Below are 25,797 nucleotides of genomic sequence, written 5' to 3'. Positions count from 1 at the left end.
GGCATACGGAGTGCTCTGGTATCCCAGAATACAGAGGTTAATGATTTTTACTGTGTCCCACTACACCTCATTTATTCAAAGCAGGTTGCCCTGAAAGCCACTCAGATCATCCGTCAAGAAACCAAGGGAAACAACAGCAGCAATGGCAAAGGAAACAGAGTCAAGCCATTTGCTCTGAAAGAGAACTGTGAGGTATCCCTCAAGGCCATGGCTTTGTGAAGGGGAAAAAATACTCAGTAGAGTACTAAGTACTCCGTGATCCTCAGTGGAACATCACTACAGTAACAATATTTCTGCTCAGTGCTTGTCATGCTTACAGCTTGTCAGCAACATGAAGCTCGTGTCCTCTGTACCCTTGGTTGCGAGGAATCTCCAAGCTCATTCCAAGGCCCAATGTTTTAATGATTGTAAAGACTTCATGAGAGCCATACCTCCCCTCTGGGATCACATCTGACTAGTCCACTTGATCCCCTTCCTCTGTTTAGATAGATCTCTTATTTGTATTGTATCATACTGCATGCATTTTTAAAAACCTCTCAAATCATTTTAGGATCAAGATAAGAACAAATGCACACACAGTCACAGGCACAGTGCACTGAGATGTGTCTGGTTATTTCTCGCATCACAGCTTTTCTCCTCAACAACCCTGAAAAGTCTATGCGAGAATCTACTTTAAACAGACTTGGAAAGTGAGGCCCGGGGACACGGAGTGCCCAAGGCCACACAGCTAGTAAACAGTAGAGCCTGGATTTAAACCTAAGTTCAGTTATTCCAAAAAAACTCTGTTCTTTTCACTACACCAGAGCTTGGCACACTATGGCCGTTGGACATAACCAGCCCATTTCCTGCCTTTGTAAATAAAGTTTTATTGGAACACAGCCATGTTCATCTATTTAAATATTGTCCACGGCTGCTTTCATGCTACAAAGGCAGAAAAGAGTAGTTGCAACAGAGATCTTATGGCCTGAAAAGTCTAAAATATTTACTCTCTGGACCTTTACAAAAAAGTCTGCTGACCCCTGCACTTTACTCTTTTGGGTTAGTATTTTTGTTTAATAAGGGATGACAGTACATAATCTGTTTTAGAAATATTTTTTAAAGAATTATATAAAAACATTTGATGCCTAAAGAGTTAAATTTCAGAAGGCAAAACATTTACTTCAGATGGAAGCGTTCTTCCTTGATGTTTCTAGATACAGTAAATGTTTCACAATATGATTTTTTCCAATACCTCAAGGTAGAAAAACTATGGGAGGGGGAAAAATTCACTCGTAGATGTTTAAATTTTTTCTTAAAAAGTCATAATTAAGATCTAGATTTAGAGAGTTTATTACAGCTAAAATCTGCCTCTCTGGTTTTCTTTCCCTTTAGTTTTCATACTTCGTAGAAAAGCAAAGCAACATGATACTCTGTTAGGCAAACCAGAAATGGATTTCTCATGTTGAGCAAAGAGTAACACAGATACGTAGGCTAAAACATTATTCTTAAAACTGAGCTGAGGAGAAAAAGAAAGATGAAGCTGTAATTTACACATTGGTCTTCAGGGTAATGTATCCCTCAAAATTGAGAATTTATTTATACTTTATAGCCCATCCATTTCCAAAGAAGGATTTGAGACAGTAAAATTTGGAATAAGAATCCAAGAACATTAAATCTGGGATTAGTAGATTCTCAAAGTCCTGAACTTTCAAGTTCTGAAAGTAATTTAGTAAAAAGTGAAAATAAATAGTTTTGTTAAAGATTTCCCCCTCAAATGTGTAAACAGTAAAGAGGGAACAGAAAAAGTATTCTTTCATTTTTTTTTTTAAACATCACTATCCTATTGTATTTTTAAGTGAAAGAAAGCCTAATTTCTTTAAATTATGCTGGAGACAGAAAGTTGAAAGGAGAAAGCAGAAATCCACGACCAAAAATGAAGTTCTAGAAATCCTTAGAATTCCATGTTATTTTAATATGATCGTACTATCAATTTCAATTAATTTCCATGATGAATCAAAGCCCTTGGTCAATATTATAAGAGCTGATTGGCAACCGAGATCCAAGCAATAAATGTTCTATATTATGTGCCATCACCAACCTTTCAACTTCCAGGATTGGAATCCAGATGTCCATTATTTCAGGAATATATAGGACACAAACTATAAAACAGTATCCGATAAAGGAAAAACTATTTACAGAGCTCTAGAAGCTCTTGAACTGCTGTTCCAGGCCCTGTTCAAAATGAGCGTTTTTCAGTAAACTAAGCAGTTAGAACTAGGGATAAAATTGTGCAAAAGTATCACAAACAACATACTGCTGCTTCAGAGCCCATTACAGAGAATCCCAGTACTTGGTCTGAATGATTAGTAAGGGTCCCAGCTCTTCATACTCTGACGGATACTTCAGCCTGCCAGGCAGCGTGGAGTCTGGCTGCTCTCCAGGACTGCAGTTTTAACAAAAATATCCTTCAAAACTCAGTTTGGTTGGGACTTACCACAGGCTTTAGTTTGGAACTTTCCAGTAATGCCCAAAATAATGCGACCTGAGAAACACTAGCCGACCACCACCACTGATGCCGGGGAGGACTGTCTGAAAGCAGACTGGGGCTTCCTGGGCTGACCACCCCGAAGAGTGAGTGGAGCAGAAAAGAAGAAACGGATGGAAGAGGGGGTGGGAAAGGGAGAGCGGGCATAGGCATGGGTTGGGCAGAGCGGGCAGAGCCTTAAGGAAACACTTGAGCAAGCAGGCACGCACGTCCTCCTGATGGAAGACTACACCACCACCGACCAAGTATTCTTGCCAAAAAATTAAACAGGAATTTGACCAAGCCTCTAGAGTTCGCTACCTTTTCACGGGAAACGTAGAAGACAAAAGAACAAGTCAAAGGACACCACAGCGATGCAGCCACTGAAGTACAGACCACAGAAAACTCTAGAGGACACACTGGTCCTTGAAACAAGTATGGTGTGTCAAAATTTTTTTGTAAGAAATTTAGAAAGGGAGGGAAAACCTATAGGTTAAAATGCATTGACCTTATTTGATTCCGGATTTAAACAAAGGGAAAGAGAGAGAGAGAAGAGAAATACTTATTGTCTTAAATGGTGTTAAGCCACTAAATTTGAGTAACCTGGTTCTCAGCAATTCATACCAATCCAGAAATCCACACTGAAGAAAACGCCTGAAGGGGGAGCTGTAACGCAAAGAGGGGTCGTTGTGGACTCAGAGAGACTTGGGTTCGAATTTGGGATCCACTACTTGCTAAAGCTGGGACTGTGAGTTGGCCTCTCTGTGAAAAGCCGGAGACTGTCCATTTGAAACAGAGATAAAAATGACCCAAGATGCCTGGGGTTATTGTAAGGGATTAGAGAGAGAACACATGAATAGGTGCTCAGCACGTTGCCTTGCACGGAATACACAAAAAGTCGAAAAGGAGCTATGATCTGTATAATCACTGTTAGCAGCGCTCATTCGGAAACGACTCAGTCCCCACCCCATGCCACCAGCCACCCCCGGCCCCTCCAAAGTAAAGGAGGAAGAAGAAATCCCAGAAGAGGCGGAACCTACATCCCTTCCTGCTAGAAGGCGGAGAGAGGGCGGACCGGACTTTCAATGAGCTAGATCTTCCAACAAGGTTCGCATTTCCATCCGTTTCTACCTCTTTAGGTCGCGGGCTATACACGCTGCTGCCGATTCAGGTATATGGGGAGACACACCTGGGCTGGGGCATGAACCGAGGGGATACACAAGGTAAAAAGAGCCTGATCATACTTCTGGTGTGCTCGCAGGTAAGCTTCAGAACAGAATTCCATGTGGAAGCATCCGGATGGAATTTCAGTGTAAGAGTTTTTCCTCACCTCGGTCCAAGGGCATCAAAAGGGATGGGTTCGGAACTGGCAGCCTTTCTTTCATTCGTCATCATGTTTTACGCACGAGGAAATTTTGAGGCCGAGAGATGGGAGGAGACGATGGGCAGAGAGTGACACGTGTTCTATGGCAGCTCAGTCAGCGGCATTTAAACTCACTTCCGACAGCTCTCAGACCCTACAGACCTGTGAGGACTGAACGCTCACCTGCCCATCCAGGAGAGGTGTCACTTTGGCAGTGCTTCCGAAGGAACGTCGCTCACGTCTTTTAGGCGTATATTCACTACCACGCTATTTCTCTAAGCCCATGAAAAATGCTGGACTCTCGAGAGACGCATAAAAGGAGGTGTGTGGTACAGGGTTGGCTAAGAGGAAAACCGCCTTTGTTTCTGAACCTAGGAGCCAAAAAATTCAGAGTCGTTTGCTAAAATCTAGAATTAGGGCAAAATGGCTGCTAGCTTTTCTCCAAGAGTTTGGGCTGGTTGATTACAGAAGGCAGTTGGATTTGATGATTTCTGAATTACTTAACGGTTAAAAACTAATGGTCCCGTTAAGACTTGCAAGAGAGTCCTATTATGTAAAAAGCTGGCTCTCCTCGGCTAAATGGTTCCCTTCCAAAGCGGTCTGACACCAGGATTGGAGGAAGAATGAAGAGGCAGTGCAGCTCAGCTCCCACTAGAGCAGCACGGGGTCAAGGAGAAAGCGGAGAGTCACAACGGACGGAAATCCTACATCTGCCACCAACCTGCCAAGTGACCCTGTGAAGGTCACTTTCTCTGATCTCGGTTTCTGGCACATTAAGAACGACAAGACAGTGCAGCGCGCTGGTTGAGGAGCGGGGGGGCCAGGAATGCCCGACTGCACGGGATCTCAACCCCTCTGCTTCCTGGCCACGTGCCTTCAGATAACTCACCCTCCCTGGTCTCATCTTCCTCATCTGTGTAATAGACATAATGACAGCACCACCCCCCCACCCCCCGTCGAGGGTTGCTCTGAGAATTAAATCAGAAAGAGCACACAAAGGGTCCTGGGTATGGGGCTCATAATAGGCACTCAATAAATGAGCTGTTACTGCTGCCACGGTGGTGGTGATTATCATTCACTCCCCGACAACCACAGAAATACGAGGTGGAGGAGAGGCAGTCACTAGCAGGACAGCACTGCCTGCTTGCTGGCCACTGAGACAATGGCTCGTGCGAGGTAAACTGGGCCTCCGCTGGCCACCAGTCTCTTCCCAGAGCCGAGGAGAGAGCCTGGGGCTTTGGAGGCATGCGTTAAATGCGTGTGAAGTGAACGAACAAGCGGATAAATGAATCAGGAAGGGATAAAAGAGCAAATGTCTTAAGAGCTACTGCTCTGTCCTGAAGAGAGGTGCTCAGAGAACGCTGGCACGGGCTCGCAGCTACCAGACGCTGCCCAGAGCGCACGCAGGAGGGCTTGCCGAGGTCTCCTGGCTGCATGGGGACGGTACCCAGGTGTTCGCAGGAGCACAGGGCCGGCACCTAAGGGGATGGTGCAGCTCCCACCACAGACTCTGAGCTCACATTTCAACCTCAAGAACTCAGGCTACGGGCTGGCCCCAGAAAGGGCTTCAGAGAACAGACTTAACAACAGACTGAAAGCCTAAGGGAGAAATAAGGAGAGCTGGCTACTGGACAGCACTGAGGAGTCAGATCGACGTGGTACCATCTGAATATCTGGTTTAAGAGACGTCCCCGCACGTCCATCATCTGCGTGGAGAACTAAAAAACCAACGGCCCCAACAGCGGCGAACCCCAGACAGCTTGTCATTTTATCAGCCTTCTCCAAATTCAGCCATTCGGTGCCCCTTTTGGAACTGTTTTACCCTTGGCACCTCCTCTACCATTATGAACTTAATCCCTGTGCTTAAATCAACTCACTGAAAAAGAAAAATTAAATGAAGTTATGTGTTAAAGAAATTTAAACCACCGTGTTAAACGAGAAACCAGTATTGCTTGCCCTAAATAATATGAGGGAACTGTAAAAATAAACACTTGGAAACAAAATATTGTAATGAAAATGAAGCTAACCACCACTGCTCTCCTCAGCTCTGGCTCTGAGGGCTGCTCTCCCTGTTAGAAAGATGTTGGCATGTGATGGCAAAAAAAACTGCCGGTCCCTAGCGAAGGCTTCCTCCTTCAGGCATTTTGAAAGCCTGAGAAAGAAGAGGGAATAAAAAGGAGGAGGCTTCTCACGATGTGAGTCCATGCTTTTGGAACCACATTCACACACCACGTAAAATCACCGCAGGTTTGCGAAACAGCAGAAGCTGCTTCTTGTGCTCTGATGTTCAGTCCCCGCCACGGGACTGGAGAGCTGACCTTACTCGTTTCTGAGTGCAATTAAAATACACTTTTCGGGCTTCCCTGGTGGCGCAGTGGTTGAGAATCCGCCTGCCGATGCAGGGGACGCGGGTTCGTGCCCTGGTCCGGGAAGATCCCACGTGCCGCGGAGCAACTAAGCCCGTGAGCCATGGCCACCAGGCCTGCGCGTCCGGAGCCTGTGCTCCGCAACGGGAGAGGCCACAACAGTGAGAGGCCCGCATACCGCCAAAAAAAAATAATAATAAAAATAAAAAAAATAAAAAATAAAATACACTTTTCCTCGATTCTGGGAGGCACTGCAAAAATATCTGTAATCAGGATGCAGCTTACAATCGGGGGGGCTTTTATGCGCCACTTTTACTGCTGCTTAGTACTGTCTTTTCTTCCTTTTTATCTGGGAGGCTGTGATGAGATTGATGACGCATCTCAAAATGAGGGTGACTCCGAGTCAAGAAAATACGGTACACACCTTCACTGGGCCAATATAAATGAGCCTCCCGTTTGGACGCCAAGACAGCACAATAGCCTTCCGGCCTCCCCACTGTGTTCATCTGATAAAGACATTACAATAGCAAGATATTATGATCTATAACCCTCCACTGCAACACTCACACATTCTTGGCCTTGAACGCTTGAGCGAAACGCTGCACGCTATGCAGCAGAGCGAGGTCCAGGGTCATTGCTTCTACCTTGGCTTTATGCTGGAACGAGAGAAAATAAAAAGAAATGATAAATAACAGCAAGTTTAGTTCATGGTATCAAGTTACAGTAAATGTGTTATGGAACATGTCGGAATTCCCCTGTTTAATATTAGACGCCCAGAGAGAATATAAATCATCGGAATGAATGGAAGAACGGGGCGTTTCACTGCCAAGTCGAGGGAGGATGGGAGGCTGGGACTCTGCTGAAACTCCATGCTGGGGGGTTGTGCTGTTTGACTCAGCGCACAAAACAGGGTCCTAAGGGTCCTCGGGCCCACAAAGCTCCTCTCCATCTGCCTCCTAAAAAAAAAACTGTCATGATGGGGCAACACCAGGACAAAGCCTGGCTCCTGCAAGAACTCTGGAGACCACATGTTAATCCCCAAAGCTGCCCTCCAGTTCTGAAACGACTCCACCAAGCCTGCATGAAAAATGAGAGACAGGTCGCGTACAGAAAGTACAAACGCAGGCAAAACTCGTTTATATCAACAGAGCCCGGCTGCTCAACACCCGCCTGGCTTCGTAGCCCTGTGAACCCTATAGATGGGCAGGGCACATGTGGGTGGTAATAACAAGGCCACATTAACGTCTACGCTGAGCCGACGGCGGGTGGGCATTTACTGGCATCATCTTGTTTCATCCTCAGGACAGCTGCAGGATACGTTTGTAGTCTGCCTGTTTTACAATGTGGCGTCTTATAAGAGACTGCAGAGCTACGAAGCGTGGACGGCAAGACTCCAAATCAGTCTGACGCTGGCTGGAGCCCAAGTTCCCTCCTGGAGAGACACCGAAAGGTGTCATTTGCAGTAGTCAGGATTTGCAGCCACCCTGTTCCACTGCAGGGCCTCCTAGCACTCTTCTGGCAAGATCAGGGTTGCCTGGTATTTACAGAGCCCTCCCAATTTTTGAGTCTCGCTGGACTTTGGAGTGTGAGCTGAAATGCCATCGCTTCTTAGACGTCCCTCCGCTGAAGGACAGACCGCCAGGCCACCTGCCTGTTCAGGTAAGCAGATCCCCATAAAACGAACGGTGAGCTTGGGAATTCTTGTCTAGGCTGCGATGCTCCAGTCAGACTACGGAGACTAACACAGTACTCGAATACTATGAAGGGGGACGCAAAGGGCACTGCTGGGGACGTCCTCCACCCGAATGGATGCAAACGGTGCCGAGGAGCTTCGTGTGTCTACGGCAGTTCACCTCTGCCGCCGAGGTCCTGGACTCTGACCCAAGTCCCAGGCCTTGAACAGTAAATATCAGGCAGAGGCAGCAGGAAAGCAAGCAAAATGACTTCTGGGCCATGGAACCTTCCTGAGCCTCAGTTCCCTCATCTGTAAATGTGAGTATTATCTGCTCTCAGAGTTGTGAGATTAAGTATAAAGCATCTAACAGGCTGCCCTGAAGAGAGAAAGTATTTCATAGGTTTAACCAGGAGGAGATAAGATGCCCGTGGTGACGAATTCCCCCCCCACCCCCCGAGGCCACGCTGGGCGGTCAACGGTGCTTCCCGTGGGCGACAGTGCAGCAAGGTGGATGAAAGGACGTTGATGACGAGCAACGGTGCCCCCCGAAGGCCCCATCGGACCAGATCGCCGTTGGCCCTTGGAGGGCGCAGGCCCTGCCTCCTAACAGAGCTCAGTTTTAGGGAAAGGGCGTAGAGAGAGGGATTCAATGACCTCCCCAAACCCCAAGAGCTTATGAGTGGCAAAGGCAAGTTGGCCAAAGAAGATTTAAAACCTTCAGGTAACAGCAGCAGATGCTCAAACCTGCAGATTTTGGAAGGAGGAGAAGTGTTTCAGCTGATGCAGGAAAGGGGGAAGCGCCAACACATGGGTTTTGTTAGGGAAATATTGCACCTGGAGGGTCCAGGTCCGGGTGAGGCAAGGCAAGGCCAGGCCACGCCCCTCACCCTAGAGGGAGGGAAACTGCTCCCAGGAGAAGAGGATGCACTTGAGTGATACTGTACCCCATGCAGAGTGCCTGGGTCTCCAGATGGGGAGCAACCCGACCCCCGCCCCGCTTTCTGTCTGCATGACGGATATTTATCTGCGGCTAAAACCTCTTCTGAGTGGGAAGTCCGCTAACGGCTCACTTTTCGTCCCCGTAGATTCTTATGCCTCCTAAATGCCCAACTACCCAGTCTGATGTTCAGAGTGAGCGAGTCAAGGGGCCTTTCACCCTCATCCTGCCTGCTCCGGCCCCAGCCTCTCCTGGCACAGAGCATGACACGCACCGCCAACACAGAACCTTACAGAACTTTGAAGGGATCACAAGAGGAAAGTCAACTATTTAATCTATTAAGGAAGCGGTGGTAAAGACATTGCGCCTCTCAGCCGAGCCCCCGATGGAAAGCCCAAGGGATACGCTGGCTACGTATTAGGAAAATGGATGTCCATTCTTCCCCCATAAAACAGGGAGAACATTCCCAGATGGTGACCCCAAAGCAATATTTCCAATGAAAAGGATGGCGCAGCCGAATGGGCCAGTACATCCTTCTAAATGTGCAGCTTGCACGTGGTAAGCTGTCTTTTGGCTCTCCCCCTTCACTTGAAGATAAAGCGCAGGGCTGCCACTACCAATAAGAACAAAATCAGACCATACGCACCCAGGGGGAACAAGGGGTCACAAGCCATCAAGAAGTCCAACAGACTAATCCACACGCTGTGTGTTACTAGGCTCCTGGGGACAGTGATTCAAGTCCACACGCAATTACTCAGGTAATTCTACTGCCCTCGGTACCAGGTTCCCTCTTTCCGCTACTGACCCTGAGAAATGCAGAGAAACTGTGTGTGCGATTCAGTTAAGTCCAGTGAAGGAAAAGGACAGCTTTTAGAATTCAGGGGTGTGTATGCGTCAATGAGTGTGTGTTGGGGGGTTTGTTCTTCTGATTGGCTGACAAACTTAACGTGATAGAAATGTTTATCGCGGGACATGCTCTAAATGAGAAGGCAGGGGCTGACAGACTGCAAACAGAAAGCATTTTTGAGGGATCAACGGCTGATTGCTAGGTGAAAGCAAGAGGCCCCATCTGCCAACGCGAGCTTTCCCGCTGAGTCTGACTATGAACCTGGGACTGACCACAGTTCACTTTCTCGGTGTAACTCACTTTTGCTGCTGCTGTTGTCGTTAACTTTAAATCGGAACGAATTATAGACTCACAGGAAATGGCAAAAATAGTAGTGAGAGTGCCCACGTACCCGTCTCCTAGCATCCGCCAAAGGGGGCATCTTATCCAAGTATAGCACATTATCAGAATTAGAAAATCGACACTGTCACAGTGTAATTTATTAGACCACAGACCATTACTTGGATTTCGCCAGTTCCGGGATGCACTCAGTTCCTTTTACTTGGAATATCTGTGTGTATAATTCTACGACATTTTATCACATGCACAGATTCAAGATACAGAACTATTCCATGCCCACTAACGAACCGCTGAGTTTTTTTATTAAGATGTTAAATCAGCATATGCCGCTCAGGACGTGAAAAGGTCAGGCCTGTTTGGCCAGAGTGTGCTCTCTGGATTGGCAACAGACGCCCAAACACAAACTCCTAGCTTAAAACGCTTTTGTAGCTTGGAATGGCCAAAAAGATATGCTCCTAATTCCTTAGTGTGGCTCACACAAGTGCCTCTGTCTTGAGCAGGATAAGCTTCAGTAAGGAACAGCCCCCAAACCTCACCGTCTTAAGACAACAGAGGATTTGCTACTTGCTCACGCTTCAGGCCCATCTCATGTCAGTGGGGTCCTGTTTATTGTCACTGGCCAGGGGCCCCATCAGGTGGAGCCTCCACCCTCTGTAACATCACCAGCCTCTACAATGTGGGGACGAGAACGTGACAAGGTGCACGTGGAATGTCACAGGCTTCCACCCAGTGGTGACACGTGTCACTTGTGCTCACGTTTTGTTGGCAGAGCAAGTGTTGCGGCTGTGCTTAGCTTCGAAAAGGTGCAACCCTCCATATGCCCAGCAAGAACAGAAACGCAAACATATACACAATGAATAACAGTAACGACTAACGCTCAGTCCATGATTTTGCCCCATCTTCCTCTCTAGGCTCACGTCAGGCCACTTCCTACTTCATACTTTCCATTAGTGATAGAAAAATTTAGAAATGACAGATGAACGTGGACAAAAAAAGCATCTAGAATCCTACCACCCCAATATTAACTGTTAGCTTTCCATAGGTCCCTCCCCTCTTCCCTTCCTATCTCTCCATCTATCCAGCCAGCCGGCCAACCGTCCATCCACTTAGCTTTGGTTAACGGAAAACAACTTCTTACTAGAGCTTGGAGTCTTAAAATGCTATAAAACCCCTCTCCCAACCCTTCCCCAAATCCTCACCCTTTTCTTTAATCACACCAGTACACAAATGCATCATCTCAGGCAAAACAGGGATGTAAATTTATTTTAAATTATGTATACAGATGCTGGCACCCATCGTTTTAAACGAGAACTGCACAGGTGGCATTCCACACACGGAGCATCAGGCAACATCTAAGTAGTTGAGAAGCTCACCTGCTCCCAACACCCCAGGCTCAGCCAGAAAGACACAGTAATGAAGCAACCCACACATTCTTCTTCCATTTCCCTGGAAGTCAGGGGATGCTCGGTGGCAGCACAGTCCACTGACACTCTCAACAGACCAAGTCTTCTTGGTTAGTTCCTCATTAAGTCCAGAAAACCTGGCTTAGTGATTCAGGAGTCTGCAAACGCAGAATCAAAGGGGTTCTTGCTGTTGTTATGTGACAGTGATCTCTCATACCGTTTTACGACTATAAATTAGCCAAGTATGACTCACATGTGATACTGCCTGAAACCAAAGGAACCATACAGGGACTGTGCGGTATTTAAAGGGAGAAGTGGGCAGATGCTGTCATCCACAGGAGACGGCAGAGTTAGGCTGACCCGGAGCCACGGGCCAGCATGACCACAGTGCTGACAGTGTGACTTCAGGGGAGCTGTGTGACCGCTCTGGGCCTTAGCGCCCCTGCCAAAATGCGCATTTGCCTCGCGTGATTAGGGTAAAGATTAGGTATGATGTATATAAGATTGGGGGCACATAAATAATAATAATCATTTGTAAGGCCACTGCTGAAATGTGATGTCCATTGTTTGTTTTTCAATCACGAAGCATATTAGCAATTGCAGTCTCCCTTCTTTATTTCACAAATTTACCTTAAGTAGCTCAAAGTATGAACAGCAGCTCTGTGATGGAGGACGGATGACACATGACCCCAGAGCAGGAGGAAGGAGGCTCACTGAATCCCCCCGAGGCCAGGGTACCCCGGTCTCCAAACTCAGGAAGTGTTCCTGAACCTGAAAGGTGTTAAGGCCATGGTGAGGGCCAGGGACTCAAGGTGGACCTCCTGGGTCTAAATCCCACTTCGAGCACTTACCAACTGGGAAAGTTACTTCTTGTGCGGTCAGTTTTCTCTCGTGTAAAATCCTACAGCATAGGATTTTATGTAAGATCAAATTACGCTATATGTAAAATCCTTAGAATGGTGCCTGACACCCGAGAAGGACTCTGTAACTGCTACCAAGGAAGAGCGTTACTGTGAGTGTTTCTGTGGCTGTCTGTAGTATTGCTGCCAACACCATCACAAGCTTCACCACCGCAATCTTCGTCACCGTCATCACCACCATCTGCACTGACCTGCCTCACGCTTCACTGAGAGAGGGGAACGGGGCCCACCTGGCCAATGGCAGCAGTCTGAGAACCCCGGCCATACGAGCCCTCGCCCCACAGTAACCCTCTTTCCTTACAGTCACCCTCTGCGGGCAGTTATGATCACCCGCCCGTCTCACGGATGGAGAAAGTGAGGCTCATAACGTGACTGCATATCTTCACGCAGGTAAGAAATGGCAGAACCGCAATTCACCCCAAGCCATGATTTTAATCCCTACTGCATACCCCACAATGCCCACGCGGCCCAGCTGTCCGCATGCCCCTCAGAGGCCCTTCACACCAAGGCCAACCCCAGGGGAAGCCACCAGGTCTGTAATAGCCTCGTACAGAGGCAGCGTGCTGTCCTGCTCCTGGTCCACGATAAGAGAGACAATATTTACAAGAGTGAACTCATTCACTCATTCATTCACTAACTCTGCCTCTAAAGGTAAACATATATTCCAAAGATCCCATCTCCTTTACTTCTTTTCTTTCACTCCCCATCATTGCAACACCACGTAAGAGGAAATATCTCACACCCATAATCCGCTTACCATCCGTGGAAGAACAAAAAAGGTAACATCTAATGGTCACAGGCCTTTGGAAAGCTGTATATAAATAATTTCAAGTGACCAAGCATATTTAAGAAACAGATTATTCCTTAAAAACCACTATTAATTGTAAACTGACTAGGAGTTAGCTAGAGTATATCAATGACTTTTCTCCACTATCCCGTTAATGAGCCAAAAGTAGCTGGTCTGCGAACCAAGCTGTTGAGTGTGATGGGACCTCAGAGTGAACTCAGGTGGGCACACTTCAAAATACTCTCATCTAGTCCAGGAGCCTTGTTTCCTCCACTCAACTGGACCAAAGCAACAACTCCACTGCACTCTTTCTACTCAATCCTAGCCTAGCAGCAGGTAAGATCAGCTCTTCCTCCTGTTACGATACAAGGGCCACCGGTGAGCTGGTCAGAAAGAAGAGCACACAGTAACAACTGTGGGAGATGGAAGGCCAGAGAAACCCAGATGAACGGAGGGGAGCAGGGAGCCCAGCCTCCAACACACCCAGAGGAAATTCTCTTTCAGCAGATGGGGACTCACCCTAGGGAACCACAGGGCTGAGACCGACCACGTACCGTGAAGGTGCCAATCTATGAGAGTGTGATGGCTGTGCGCCTACCCTCCCTTACGCTTAGAGAAGAGTTCGTTTCAGGGTTTCCCTGAAGAAAAGCTCTCACGTACACATATTTATTGATAACCAGAGCCAAAAAAATAATGAGCATCTATGACATGCTTGGCATTTATTTTTCATTTAAGAGTCAGAGGAAAAAATCTTTTGAAGTGTCTATCATTTCCCCCATTTCACAGACTAGAAAACAGAGGCTGGTATGGATTAAGTGGCACAGCCTAGTCAGACACAGATCCAGGTTCCCAACTGGTTGGGATGGCTCCAGTGCTCGTGTCTTCACTGGAGGACCACACCGCACTGTAGCCCTGTCCTCGGATGCTTCAACAGCTGACACTGAGAAGCTATGAAGAAATTAACACCCTCTATATATTCTTGTTTGTGCCTATTTTACATCATATTTATTTCATACGCTTCAAATTTACAAGAGAAGCCTAGTGCTGAAAGAGAAAATGTAACCAAGGCAATAATCTACATTCAGAGCTTATTGCTAATGGCATCCTGCAAATTCTAATCCAGCGGGCCCTAACCACATTACGCTGATGCCTCTCACCCTTCCACTTGACATACGCATGTTACTGACAGGACAGTATTCACTGAACTACAGTACAGACCTAACTGAACTGGTTTCATAATTCACCAACATCCTGTGCGGGACTTCACAATGCCAATTTCTCCAGTATCTTTTAAGTGATGTTAATGGTGGCCACGGGTGGTGGCATTTTCGCTGGGAAATGCAGGAGTAGATGGAGACTTGCATCTCCTTTCAGCTCCTGTACCTCTCAGGAGAATAACCCAAACCAGCATCGTGAGCGAGTCTGACGGGGAGTTTGCCCAACCTTGGACAAGCCTGAAGATTAAAAGGCCGTACTGATAAATGCTCTTTCTGAAAAGGCATTTCTCCCCAAGGAGAAAGCAGAGTTTAAGAGTCTCTTTCACAGCTCTACACACCTGTACCAACCTGTATTCCACTGTGCCTTTAACAAGGAAAATGCTCTTAGGGAAGAGTCCAATTCTGAAATAGGGTACCAAACCAAAAATGATCTGTAGTAAACCCCTGGATTTTTTCTTACGGCCTTGAAGAAGAGGGGCTGATTTTCTCTTCCCTGACTTTCAGATCAACCATCAGGCAGCAACCTTCACTCCTGAGCCCTCACAAGGGCCCTGCAGCTCTGCCTTCCCCCACTAAATTCGTAAACATCCCTAATAAGAAAATCATAACAACGCTTTCTTCATTATATACAGGTCAGAATTTCTGCCTTGGGTTGCTGGAACTCAATTTGCCAAATAACTGTATCAATATCTACAGGTAATTGTGAGGCTGATTCAAGGAGAAACTGCACCGGATAACAGCTCATTTAATTTGGTGTATGAGTTAACGCACCACGTAAAGTAAACTATTAAAAATGCTTAGACGGTAATAGGCAATATTTTGCACTCTGGATAAAAAAATGCTTATCTTGCCAGAAACTAACAAGAGAGTGAAAATATTCGAAAACCTTCCAACTTCCCTCTATGCGATGCATTCACTTTGCAGCTTAAAAACAGTTTAAGGAAGGACAGCAAATGGCACGGGAGTCTGGCAGTCAACATGATCAGGCATTTATGCCTTGCTATTGAAGAAAGAGCCTTTTTTTCCTAGTGAATTTTTCATTCTAATGTAAGTGATGATTTACATTAACTATAGGTAAGGCATGGTTACATCTTCCTGACGGATTGCAGGCAAGTAAAGACTAGTACAATAAGTCGAAGCGTAAAAGCTTTCTCTGTCATAATATTTATTATAATGGCATATAAAACAGCTGAAGTAAATAATAGATGACTAAAGGTAAATTCATATGATAAAGAATCCTTCAGTAGACACCATTACTTTTGACTGTTCTAGTTTTATACACAGTTGAAGACTCTTAATAAACAGGCCCTACATCTTATGTAAGTATTGGAAACATCAATGATGTACTTTAAAGGCAGCTGACTGGACATCAGCTACTTTACTGTATAATTAGACCCTCAACAGGAACAGTCTATATACGTTGAATATTTAATAGGTGGGTTCCTTAATGAAACTTGTTAAGGAAAGGGCACTGGAAGCCCCTTCTTTGGGGAAGTTGCTGATAAAAGAAAGATCAGTGTCTCCCACCCTCCAAGATTCAGAACGGTGTACAGTTTAAAACACAAGAGATGTGGGACCTGTTGATTATCTGGTGACAGGTCAACAGTGGTTAGTTAAATTGACTAGAGAGAGACAAACAAGGTTTGTCTGCTCTGGTCGAAAGGCTTCTGAATTCCACATGAAGGACCTGTGGAGTCTGAAAGACGCTCAGATGGAGAGAGATGACTTTCATTACGACCCTTAGATGGAGAGGAACATACCCCAACAGGCCAGTGTCTGCCTCAGGGGTTCTCATCCAGGGATATGCCGCCCCCAGGGGACATCCGGCAAGGTCTGGAGACATTTCTGGTAGTCGCCATTTGTTGGAGTGGGGCTGGGCTACTGGTATCTAGTGGGTAGAGGCCAGGGATGCTGCTAAACATCCTACAACTGCCCCCAGATGGCAGTGGTGCCGAGGTTGCATGTGTGAGTTTAGTCAGGGGAACCGTGATTCACCCTAAGTGGGCTTCAGAGACTTAAATTTATCCTTATTTATAAAAATAAAACTGGCTCACTAATGAAAGTATAAATAATACAGAAGTGGATAATGTATCAAGTGAAAATATCTCCGGAATCCCCACTGCCCCAAGATAAACAGAGTGACAGTGATGCAAATCCTTCCAGAGTACATTTTCTACACATATCAAAACACTGGGCCATAATACATTTCTACAAACATAGTATCGTACTTCATGAGTTATTATATAATCTGGATTTTCCCAGTTAACACATAATTGAATACATCTAAATAGACTCCACCCACATTCTTTCCAACCGGTAGGTTTAGCCCATTGTAGGGCTGTTCAAGAATTTATTAAACACTGATCTCCTTTAGATTGCTCGGCCCTGCACACCCTTCACTAGCTTTCTGAACTTTTTTTTTTTTTCTTTTGGGGTACGCGGGCCTCTCACTGTTGCGGCCTCTCCCGTTGCGGAGCACAGGCTCCGGACGCGCAGGCTCAGCGGCCATGGCTCACGGGCCCAGCCGCTCCGCATCGTGCCCAGATCGGGAAACAAACCCGCATCCCCTGCATCGGCAGGCGGACTCTCAACCACGGCGCCACCAGGGAAACCCCATGTGAACATTTTACTTAAATTCCCGATGCCTGACCTTCCTTATCTGTAAAAATAGAAGTAATAGAAGACCTCCTCCTGGGGCGTACTGTGAGAATTCAATGAGATAATAACCTGGAAAGCACCTTAAACAGATACGCTCTAAGTGTTAACTACTGCTGTTGTCGTAATTAATGTTATTTTATGTAGTTTCAAGGTTTTTGTTACTAAAAGCAATGCTGCAATACCTATGCTTTGCTGTAAATGATTTTTTTTCCTACAGGGTAAGTTCCTGGAAGTAGAATTGCTAGGTCAAGAGATATCTACATTTTAAACTTTGATAGATTTTCACTGGGTGTCCTCCTAAAAGGTTATATCAATTTCTATTCCCAAGAACACTGCAGGAGACTATGAAAGAAAACCAAAACAACCCATAATTCACATTGACAGTTAAAGTAAATTGAAACGCACAGTCTCATATCTCTGTCTCTGATTCCTGGTCCAAAGTAAGTGGCAGAGAGTAGGTTTTCAAGACAGGCTTTAACTTAGAAGATGAATGAATGAATATATAACACACCACCAAACTTGGGACAAATTTGTAAGTAGAAATAAAAGCATGTTAGTGATGTTGGCAATAATGATTCCTCATAAGCCATTTAGAAAGTCAGGCTCTCCTTCTGGTGCATCAGAATGGCTGGCTGAGGGCCTGCCCCTCAGAAATTGGCTGCACCGCATGATGACAGATGTGAGCCTGGTATGCAGAGCATGCAGTAAACATGTAATAGCATCATCACGCTTGGGGACTGACCATGACAGTTATTTTTAATTTATGGATGAATTGAAAGAGAGAAATCTTTCAGAGGTTCTGCAGAAGCCAAGCAGGATATTCAACAGATAAACTAGAAAAGATTAAGAGTATATGTGCTTCCAAGAGAAATGAGGTTTCCTGCTTAAGTGGCATCCGCCTAAGAAGCCTCTAATAAGTTCCAACGAAAACACCCAGAAAGGAAGCAAAGCTGAGAACTCAACATAATACACACACACACACACACACACACACACACACACACACACACACACACACACACACACACGGCACAGTCAAGTTATCCCCAAATGTTGTGCCTTCTTTACATTAGCTACAAGACCAAATAAATTACTCTTAAAAAGTAACTGAAGAAAGAATTGAAACAACAATAACAAAGGGGTTTTTTTGGGGGGGGAGTGTGGGGGGTCAGAGATTTCATCGAGCCATTAAATCATGTATGGCCTGGTTTTGCTGGTTAAAATGATAGAGACAGTAAACAGTTTTATACTAAGTAAGAGAAAATTTAGATATGTACGTGAAAATTTCCAGAAGAAAGAAAAATATCAGAACAGAGGGAAGGAAAAGAAAAGGGGAGGAAGGGGAGGGAAAGGACAGGGAGGGGAGGGGAGGGGAGGGGAGGAGGAAGAAGAAGAAGAAAGTAAGATAGTTTAGCTTCCAAACCAGCAGCAGCAGGATTAAAAAAAAAAAAAAAAATGCATGGGGTACACTGGATATAAAGAAACTGGATAAATGCAAAAATAATATCCAACAAAGAATTTAAAATTAATAATAAAGGAAAACACTTGAACACTTGGTAGAGAGGCAACACAAAACAAAGTTCAGAATTTAGTACAGGTATACACATAATCACAAGAAATAAAAATGGACTTAAATTCACACGTTAAAGGCAGAAACCAACTAAAATTTAAGAATCACCTCTATGGTGTATAAAATAGTGTGGATAGAGAGAACCAGCACCTCTCAAACCAGTTCTCCCTGGTCCACAGTATGGGGCTGTGCTGAGAAGAGACCGACCAGGTAGGAACTACATTTCCCAGCCTGCAGTGTGGTGGGGGCGGGCCCTCTAGGTTTCCACCAATGGCCTGTGAGTAGAAGAGTGTGGCGCTCCTGGGCTACTTCTCATGTGAAATGGGTTCCCTACATTCTTTCTCCTTCCACGTGATGGATGTAGATTATAATGATTTCCTCGGAGACAGTAAGGCCACTAGATGAAAGGAGCTTCGATACTTTATTCACTAAATGGGCCACAGCCCCCTGTCAGTCGGGGATACCCGATGTGGATCTGTGTCATACACTGGAAGTCACTTGGTAAAACTGTTCTCTCTCACAACTTCAGGTGTCAGTGCGGTTGACTGCTCCATGCTACCTTTTACCAGGGAAGGCGAATCGTACTGTCGGCGGGCAAAAACGAGGTTTGGGTCATTAGGGAGTTGCAAAATCCAACTGATTCTGGAGCCCAAACAGCATAAAATAAGCCTGAAGATGTCTTTGAGAGACGATAGCCCATTACAACTTCTGAATTAATGCAAAGAATTCAGGCCAGTAGCATGTATCAGATTAATGATACAACTTACCACCCAAGCCCTTTATTCCAGACAGTGGCCTGGTAGTCACTGTGGAGTACAAAGAAAGAGAGACAGAGGCAGACAGACAGACAGACTGAGATTGAGAGATTCAGAAAGAGAAAGAGTCAGGCGTGCCTGTCCTGTGAGGTTTCCAGGGCTTTTCTGACAGCTTCACCAGGACTGCTTCTGGAAACACAGTCCTGACAGGAGGAAAGGGGGGTCCATAAGGAGGGGCAGAGAGAGGCCAACTCGGACACGCAGATCCAAAGCAGGGGATGGACGTCCCTGTCCGTTCAGTGGCCAAAGCGTGCAGGTGGCCACATTCCTATCCAACTTGCTCTGTGGTCTACTCTCTTGTAGCCAAAAGGGATGAACGAATCACGCCAGGTAATTCTGTTAAATGCCAGCTAAGTTACAGACTGCGTGTTTTCAGAAAAGCAGCGCAGACAGCGTTATAGTTGGGGGGAGAGGGGCTGCGCGGGGGACACCACCTTATACACGTCCATTAGAAGCCGTTTTGGAACGGCCTGCATGTGAGAGCAGCCCGGCCTTGGGGCCCGTTCTTCCTGCCACTTCAATATTTATAAACAGCATTTTCTCTTCTCCCTCTGGCTCGATGATGCAGATGTGCTCTACAGGCAGAGCTCCTGCTGATTACAGTGGGACTGGGTGGCCAGAGCTTTCATCTCTGTAAAGAGAGGGCCAGGTCCATTTGGTCCTTTTTTTCTCAAGGGAAGCAGACTTTATGAGGCTGCACGCCTTTCTGGGGGTACCAGGTCTGCAGGGCAACCACCAGAAGGATTTGGGGGTGTTATGGCTGAGGGTCACATTTTCTAGTTAATCTAAATATCATCTCTCATCACACATCCACGACCTTCAGCCTTCCCGTCCCTGTACACATTTACAAACTCCAGTCCAAGAGGCAAACACTCACAGTTAATGAAATATTTTTGAGGTCTTACTCTCTGGCTGATACTATTCAGGGAAGGGAAGATTATGGACTTTGCCACATTCTACCCTGCTGAGCCCTTACAAAGCAGACCTAATTACCTGTACTTTAGAATCAAAACAAAGGCTGAGAAAGCATCCAAAAAAACCTGCTCGAAAATCATATAATTAGTACCTAGCAGAACCGGGATTTCAGTTTTTCCTCCACACTGATAAGCCATGTGTCCTTACAAGATAGTATTATTGTTTGGGGGCCAGAACTTTCTTTCCAACCCTGAAATTACCCCTAAATCCAGGAGATTATGGTGGGGTCCAAAAGTACTTCACTCCCAAGAATGTTGTTCTTTCCATGAACCCAAGCCTTTACACTTCTTTCTTTTATGTTGACCACTAAAATTGTAACTTTATGATTTAGAAAAAAAAAAACAGCTGACTTCCACCTCTCCCCTCACCCCAACCCCCAGGCTCTGAAAGAGCCAAGTTTGATAACTAAGTCATGTTGTAATGTGAAATGTTTCCATATGCGTGGAAATAAGATACTAATCTAACCACCTGCTCATTCTAATTTAGTGAAACAGACTTTTCTTTCCAAATGGCCATGAGTCCTTTAGAAAGTCAGCAAACTTTTTCTCGAATGGACCAGACAGTAAGCATTTTAGGTTTTGCGAGCCATACAAACTACTCAACTTTTGCAGCATGGAAGCAAATGCTGCCATAGATAATGGAAAGGAATGGGCACAGCCATTTGCAATGAAATTTTATTTACAAAAACAGGTGTTGGGCTGGATTTCCTCCTAGCAGGGCATAGTTTGATGAAACCCGTATTAGGACAAGAGTCAAGAAAGACGGCTGTGTTTCCTTAAGTCCGACAGTCCTGTATTTAACATTAGCTGCAGATTCCACTGAACGTAGGAGAAAGAAGAACATCATACCATGCCTTAAAGTGTGTATTGTCTGATCACACAGGCCATCAGATAAAGATACAGCTAACACATGGCATAAAGAGTCCCAAGCAACAAGCATCAAATCAGAAGACCCATCTTGTCCACTGGGTATGTGAACATGATGTTTCTGTCTCGTTCGTATGCATTCATAGTGCAGAAAAACAAAAACAAAGCAACAACAAAACACCACTTCTCTTAATGAAAACAGAACTATACACTTTGTTTTTTATTGCAGAGGAGAGGTGCAGATGTAGACGCAGAATTTGGGTGGGGGGAACCATTTGGGTGCGACAGGCAGTAGTACACACAAGATACCAGAGCAATGAAAACATGAAATAAAGAGACTGCTCATAGGAGAGTTACTAATGAGGCCATTTCTGCCATGACCTGGGATTTTTCCAATCCAGATGACAGCACTAGATTAAGGGTGAATGAGAGACTATAGCCATTCCCTAAGGTGGTACGAATTACAGGTCACATTATCATGATTCGGGGTAAGTTCATGCCTTTTGCTGGGGAGGGCAAGGATCGCCCTTCCAGCAGGTATGTGAAGCATTCTGCCAACGGTGAGGGATTTAAATCCCTCAGTCTCGCTAGGAGTCAGTACCAAGCCTTATTGAGCACCACAGTTTCTTACTGGCAGAAAGGTCTCTCGGCCAAGAACCCACCAAGCACCTGATTTACAGGGATACATATATTTCCCAACAGATACGAACCCCACTAACAAGAAAAGATGGAAACCACAGCAGAATCGTAACCACCAGCTGGCTCACGGCCCTGGGACCCTCCAGTGGACACTCTGAGGGTCACGGACCACGTCACGAAGAGCCATCAGGCCGACAGCGATGGAAGGTGGGGCAGCCCCACCAGTTACTCTGGGCCGGGCGCCTGCCGTCTGTCAGTCAGACGAAGGGAGGATTTGAATCCCTGTCTAACCAACCCCGGATTATCTGCCCCTGTTCACCCATAGGGCCTGTAAACTACGATCACTATGACCCTTTCTATGAAAGGGAGAAGGGGTACTGGGGACTCACAGAATCCTTGCAAAGGATTTGAAATTCCAAGTACCTAAGCAGGATAGGAAAACGATGAAAAATCAGGAGAAGGCCAGAAAGACCACATGCGTAGGAAAAAGCAGAGAAAATACCCCACTCTCCTGTTCTCCCAAGATCCATAATCATATGCTACACTGTTCCCTGCAAGCACAGACATACACAGGGTAGCACATTAATCCTTCAAACACTAACAGATGCTGGCAGGGATTTAGACTGGAATGTATTTACAAAGTGACAAATTATGTTCTGTATTAGAGAGAGAGAGAGAGAGAGAGAGAGAGCGAGTGCGCACCCACAAACAGGGCTGATAAAGTCAGCTGCACTCACGACAAACGGTTTATTTTTATTACACTGTAACCACAAATGTTTTTCTTCTTTCTTTCTTTCTTTTTTTTTTTTTTTCCAGGGAGTCCCAAAGATTTATTCGTTGCAGGGAAAACACAAGATTATATATGACACAAAGTAATAGCTGTAAGATCAGTGATATTCCGGGCTCCCTGCCCTCCTGGAAAGCTACATCCAGGCTGAACAGGGCTACTAAAAACCCTGCCTTCTCCCAAGCACAGTAAATGGTTAATAAATCAGCACCGATACAATTCCTTGTAATTAGATACAGCCTCAGTTCACAGACTAGCCAATTGACAGACAATATCCAATTCCCCCTCTACTGGCTATCAGGAGGGTAGAGTAACTATTAAAATAAATTTAATGGCTGTGACAGGTAAGAAAATATACCAGAAGCTAAAACGTAATCAGTATCTCCAAACCCAAAATAAAATTATAGTCTTTGCTGCAAACACGGTCCCTGGAAAGGAGGATTATGGATGGAGAGCGACATCCACAGGCCAAGAAGGGCCAGGTCACTAACTCAAACGGTGTTCAACCTTGAAAACAAGATTGGGGGCCGGGGCAGGATTTGGCCTGGGGCCAAGAGAAAATGTAAGCATTTATTATTAAGAGACCATCCTGAAGAATTCCTTTCATACACTTGGCCAGTCGAATGCCGGCAGGCATTCTTGAGGGAGCTCCAAGGCAAGATGGCAGAATGGCGGCCTCGAGTCGGCCCCGCCCTTAACTCCCTCTGGGACCCTGGGTAGGCTCCTGCTCCCCAAGGAGCCTCCATCCTCCCGGCTGTGAGCTAGAGGGTTTAGAGCTCCTGGTACGGCCAAGATCGCTCCCAGAGACCAGCCCTCTGTCTGACACGTTGAGGGATGGTAAATCCAGGAGGGTGGGCGGAAGAAAACACACGCTGGTGGCCAAGCAGATGCAGTAGAAAGAGGAACATTCGCTCTTCTGGGACGCAGATGTCTCGCGAAATCACTGCGAGTCACAACTCCCCACACTAGCACACCCTAAAAGCAAAATGTGGGGAAGATATGACAGGAACACATAGATATGTTCAAATGCACGGATTACACAGAAGGGCGAAGAATCACACACGCGCACGCGTGCGCACACACACACACACACACACACAATCCCAGTTACGACGACACAGAAAGGTGATTCGTTTTTCCTGAAAATGGACAGAACAGACTGCTGTGGTAGGGAGTGTGGGGGGGGGACCCTGTCATCAGAGGGCAGGAAGGAGCTCCTGTCTCGTATCCTTGGAACTCACTGCGGGAGGAGTGAGAAGGAGGCGGTGGTGAGCAGCACACAGTGACAGTCCCTGGGGGCCAGGGAACAAGATTCAGTCCTGACTCAACTACCTCTTTAATGTGCTTTGACCTCCTGGAACCCTGGAACCTCACTCTTCCCACCCCCGGAACCATAACGTTAATACCTCCTTCACTGTGGGAGGGTGAGGTAGGATTAGGCTTGTAGCCTAGAGGGCCCAGCACCCACCTGCACACAGGAAGTAACTGATGAACCTTGCCTATTCTTTTTGAGCTCGGGCTGCCCCCTGGAAACCCACCCCCCGACAAAGCCCTTTCCAATCCTAAAAGAAATACCTGCCTTTCCCACAACACCATGACAAGTTTATTTTTCCTTTATCCTAATTCACATCCCATCACCACTTCCTCATGTCTCTCATTGTATCTAAAGGGCAGGGGGTGGCAGGGGAAGAAGACACAGATTCAGCACTGAGCATGCTCCCATGAGCTCCCTTCTGTTCACGAGGCCAGTATGTCCCAAAGAGCAGGCCTATGGTGACATGAAATCAAAGGTGGGGAGCAAGGAGGAAGAGAGTGAAAAGGGGACATTCACTCCATCAAAATGGCAGCCCATCACAGAAGCCAACCAGAAGAAGGTCCTGAAGAAGACGGTCTGGCCAAAGCTGCAACAATTTGAGTAACAAAATAAATGATGATATTACCGGACTGTAAACTATAGAATAAAATACATACCTGTGAATCTATACTCATATAAATAAAATAATTGAATCCATCAACAAATGGGAAAGACAGGATCGCTCTTCTCTCAGAAGAACTCCAATTAATCAAGGTAGAAACCAATGCAAGAAATACAAAATCACCATTAGGCAAACACCACCACTGTAATAACTGCTATACACAAGATCTACTCATGGATGTTCAAAGTCAATGTGTGAATGTTTAAGGAGAAAGAGAATGCCAGCATAATCTCAAAGCATCTCCCCACAAATATTTATGCAGTACAAAGAAAAAATTAGTAACAAATTGATGTCGGAGAAACTCAGCAGACATCACCTTCACCAAACGATCAAAGTGACTTCACCATTAACATCACCAGTCAAAGATGTACCAACATCATGCACCACCTGACCTGCTTCACTAAGAAGGACACAACATCGTTTCTAGGAGGCTCTTGCCAAAAATCTGCTTTAACTTAATCTAATCACTAAAAAAAAAAAAAAAATCAGATGTACCAAAGTCTCAAGATCAGGAAGGACAGGGAAGGAATGAAGAACTGTCAAAGACTAGAGGCGACCAAGAAGACACAAAGGTAAGATGGGATCATGGACCAAATCCTGCTCTAAAAAGAAAACAGTGATGGAAAACTCATAAAGTGTGATTAAGCTGGTATAGTAAATATTAAAAACTAATGCCAATTTCCTGGCTTTGATAATTATATTATGGTTAGGTAAACTGTTAAAATTAGGGGAAGGTAGGTAAACCCGCTGTGCGTTTTTGCAACTTCTATGTAAGCCTAAAGTTATTCTGAAAAAAAGTTCATAAAATACAATGAATTGACTGTCTTTTGGAGTTGGTGTTCCGTGTTAAAATACCCTTTCTTTTATAAAGTAGTGTTGATTATTGATAGAGGCATGTTGTAACATTTGTTGATTTTGTTGGTTTTTTTAAATTAGTGTCCATTTTAGGAAAAAAAAAAAACCAACACTTTGGCAAACTTAAGTTGGTGTCCTCCTCATTTATGTTTTCTTTTGAAAAAGTTTAGGGGATCCTGAAACCCAAAAATCTAAGAACCACTAACTAAGCTCATTGAGAAGTATTTACTAGGACTTCCCTGGTGGTCCAGTGGTAAAGATTCTGCCTTCTAATGCAGGGCACGCGGGTTCGATCCCTG

General features: G+C 45.6%; 1 protein-coding gene across 4 annotated transcripts in view; it reads right to left on the bottom strand.

Annotated features, from left to right (window-relative positions):
- WWOX (WW domain containing oxidoreductase) overlaps positions 1-25,797 on the bottom strand; it is a 964,720-nt gene that overhangs the window by 706,614 nt on the left and 232,309 nt on the right. For 2 of the 4 annotated variants that reach the window (XM_059045971.2, XM_059045973.2), the window contains exon 6: positions 6,800-6,888. The exons of the other annotated variants lie outside the window; for them this stretch is intronic. In XM_059045971.2, coding sequence (XP_058901954.1) covers positions 6,800-6,888 — 89 coding nt within the window. The remainder of the gene's footprint in view (positions 1-6,799; positions 6,889-25,797) is intronic. 4 annotated transcript variants of the gene reach the window in all.

This window comes from Kogia breviceps, chromosome 18, assembly GCF_026419965.1.
Source record: "Kogia breviceps isolate mKogBre1 chromosome 18, mKogBre1 haplotype 1, whole genome shotgun sequence".
In the NCBI taxonomy this organism is placed as follows: Eukaryota; Metazoa; Chordata; class Mammalia; order Artiodactyla; family Physeteridae; genus Kogia; species Kogia breviceps.
Note: the sequence above shows the minus strand (reverse complement) of the source record. Positions and strands in the feature narration are given on the sequence as shown.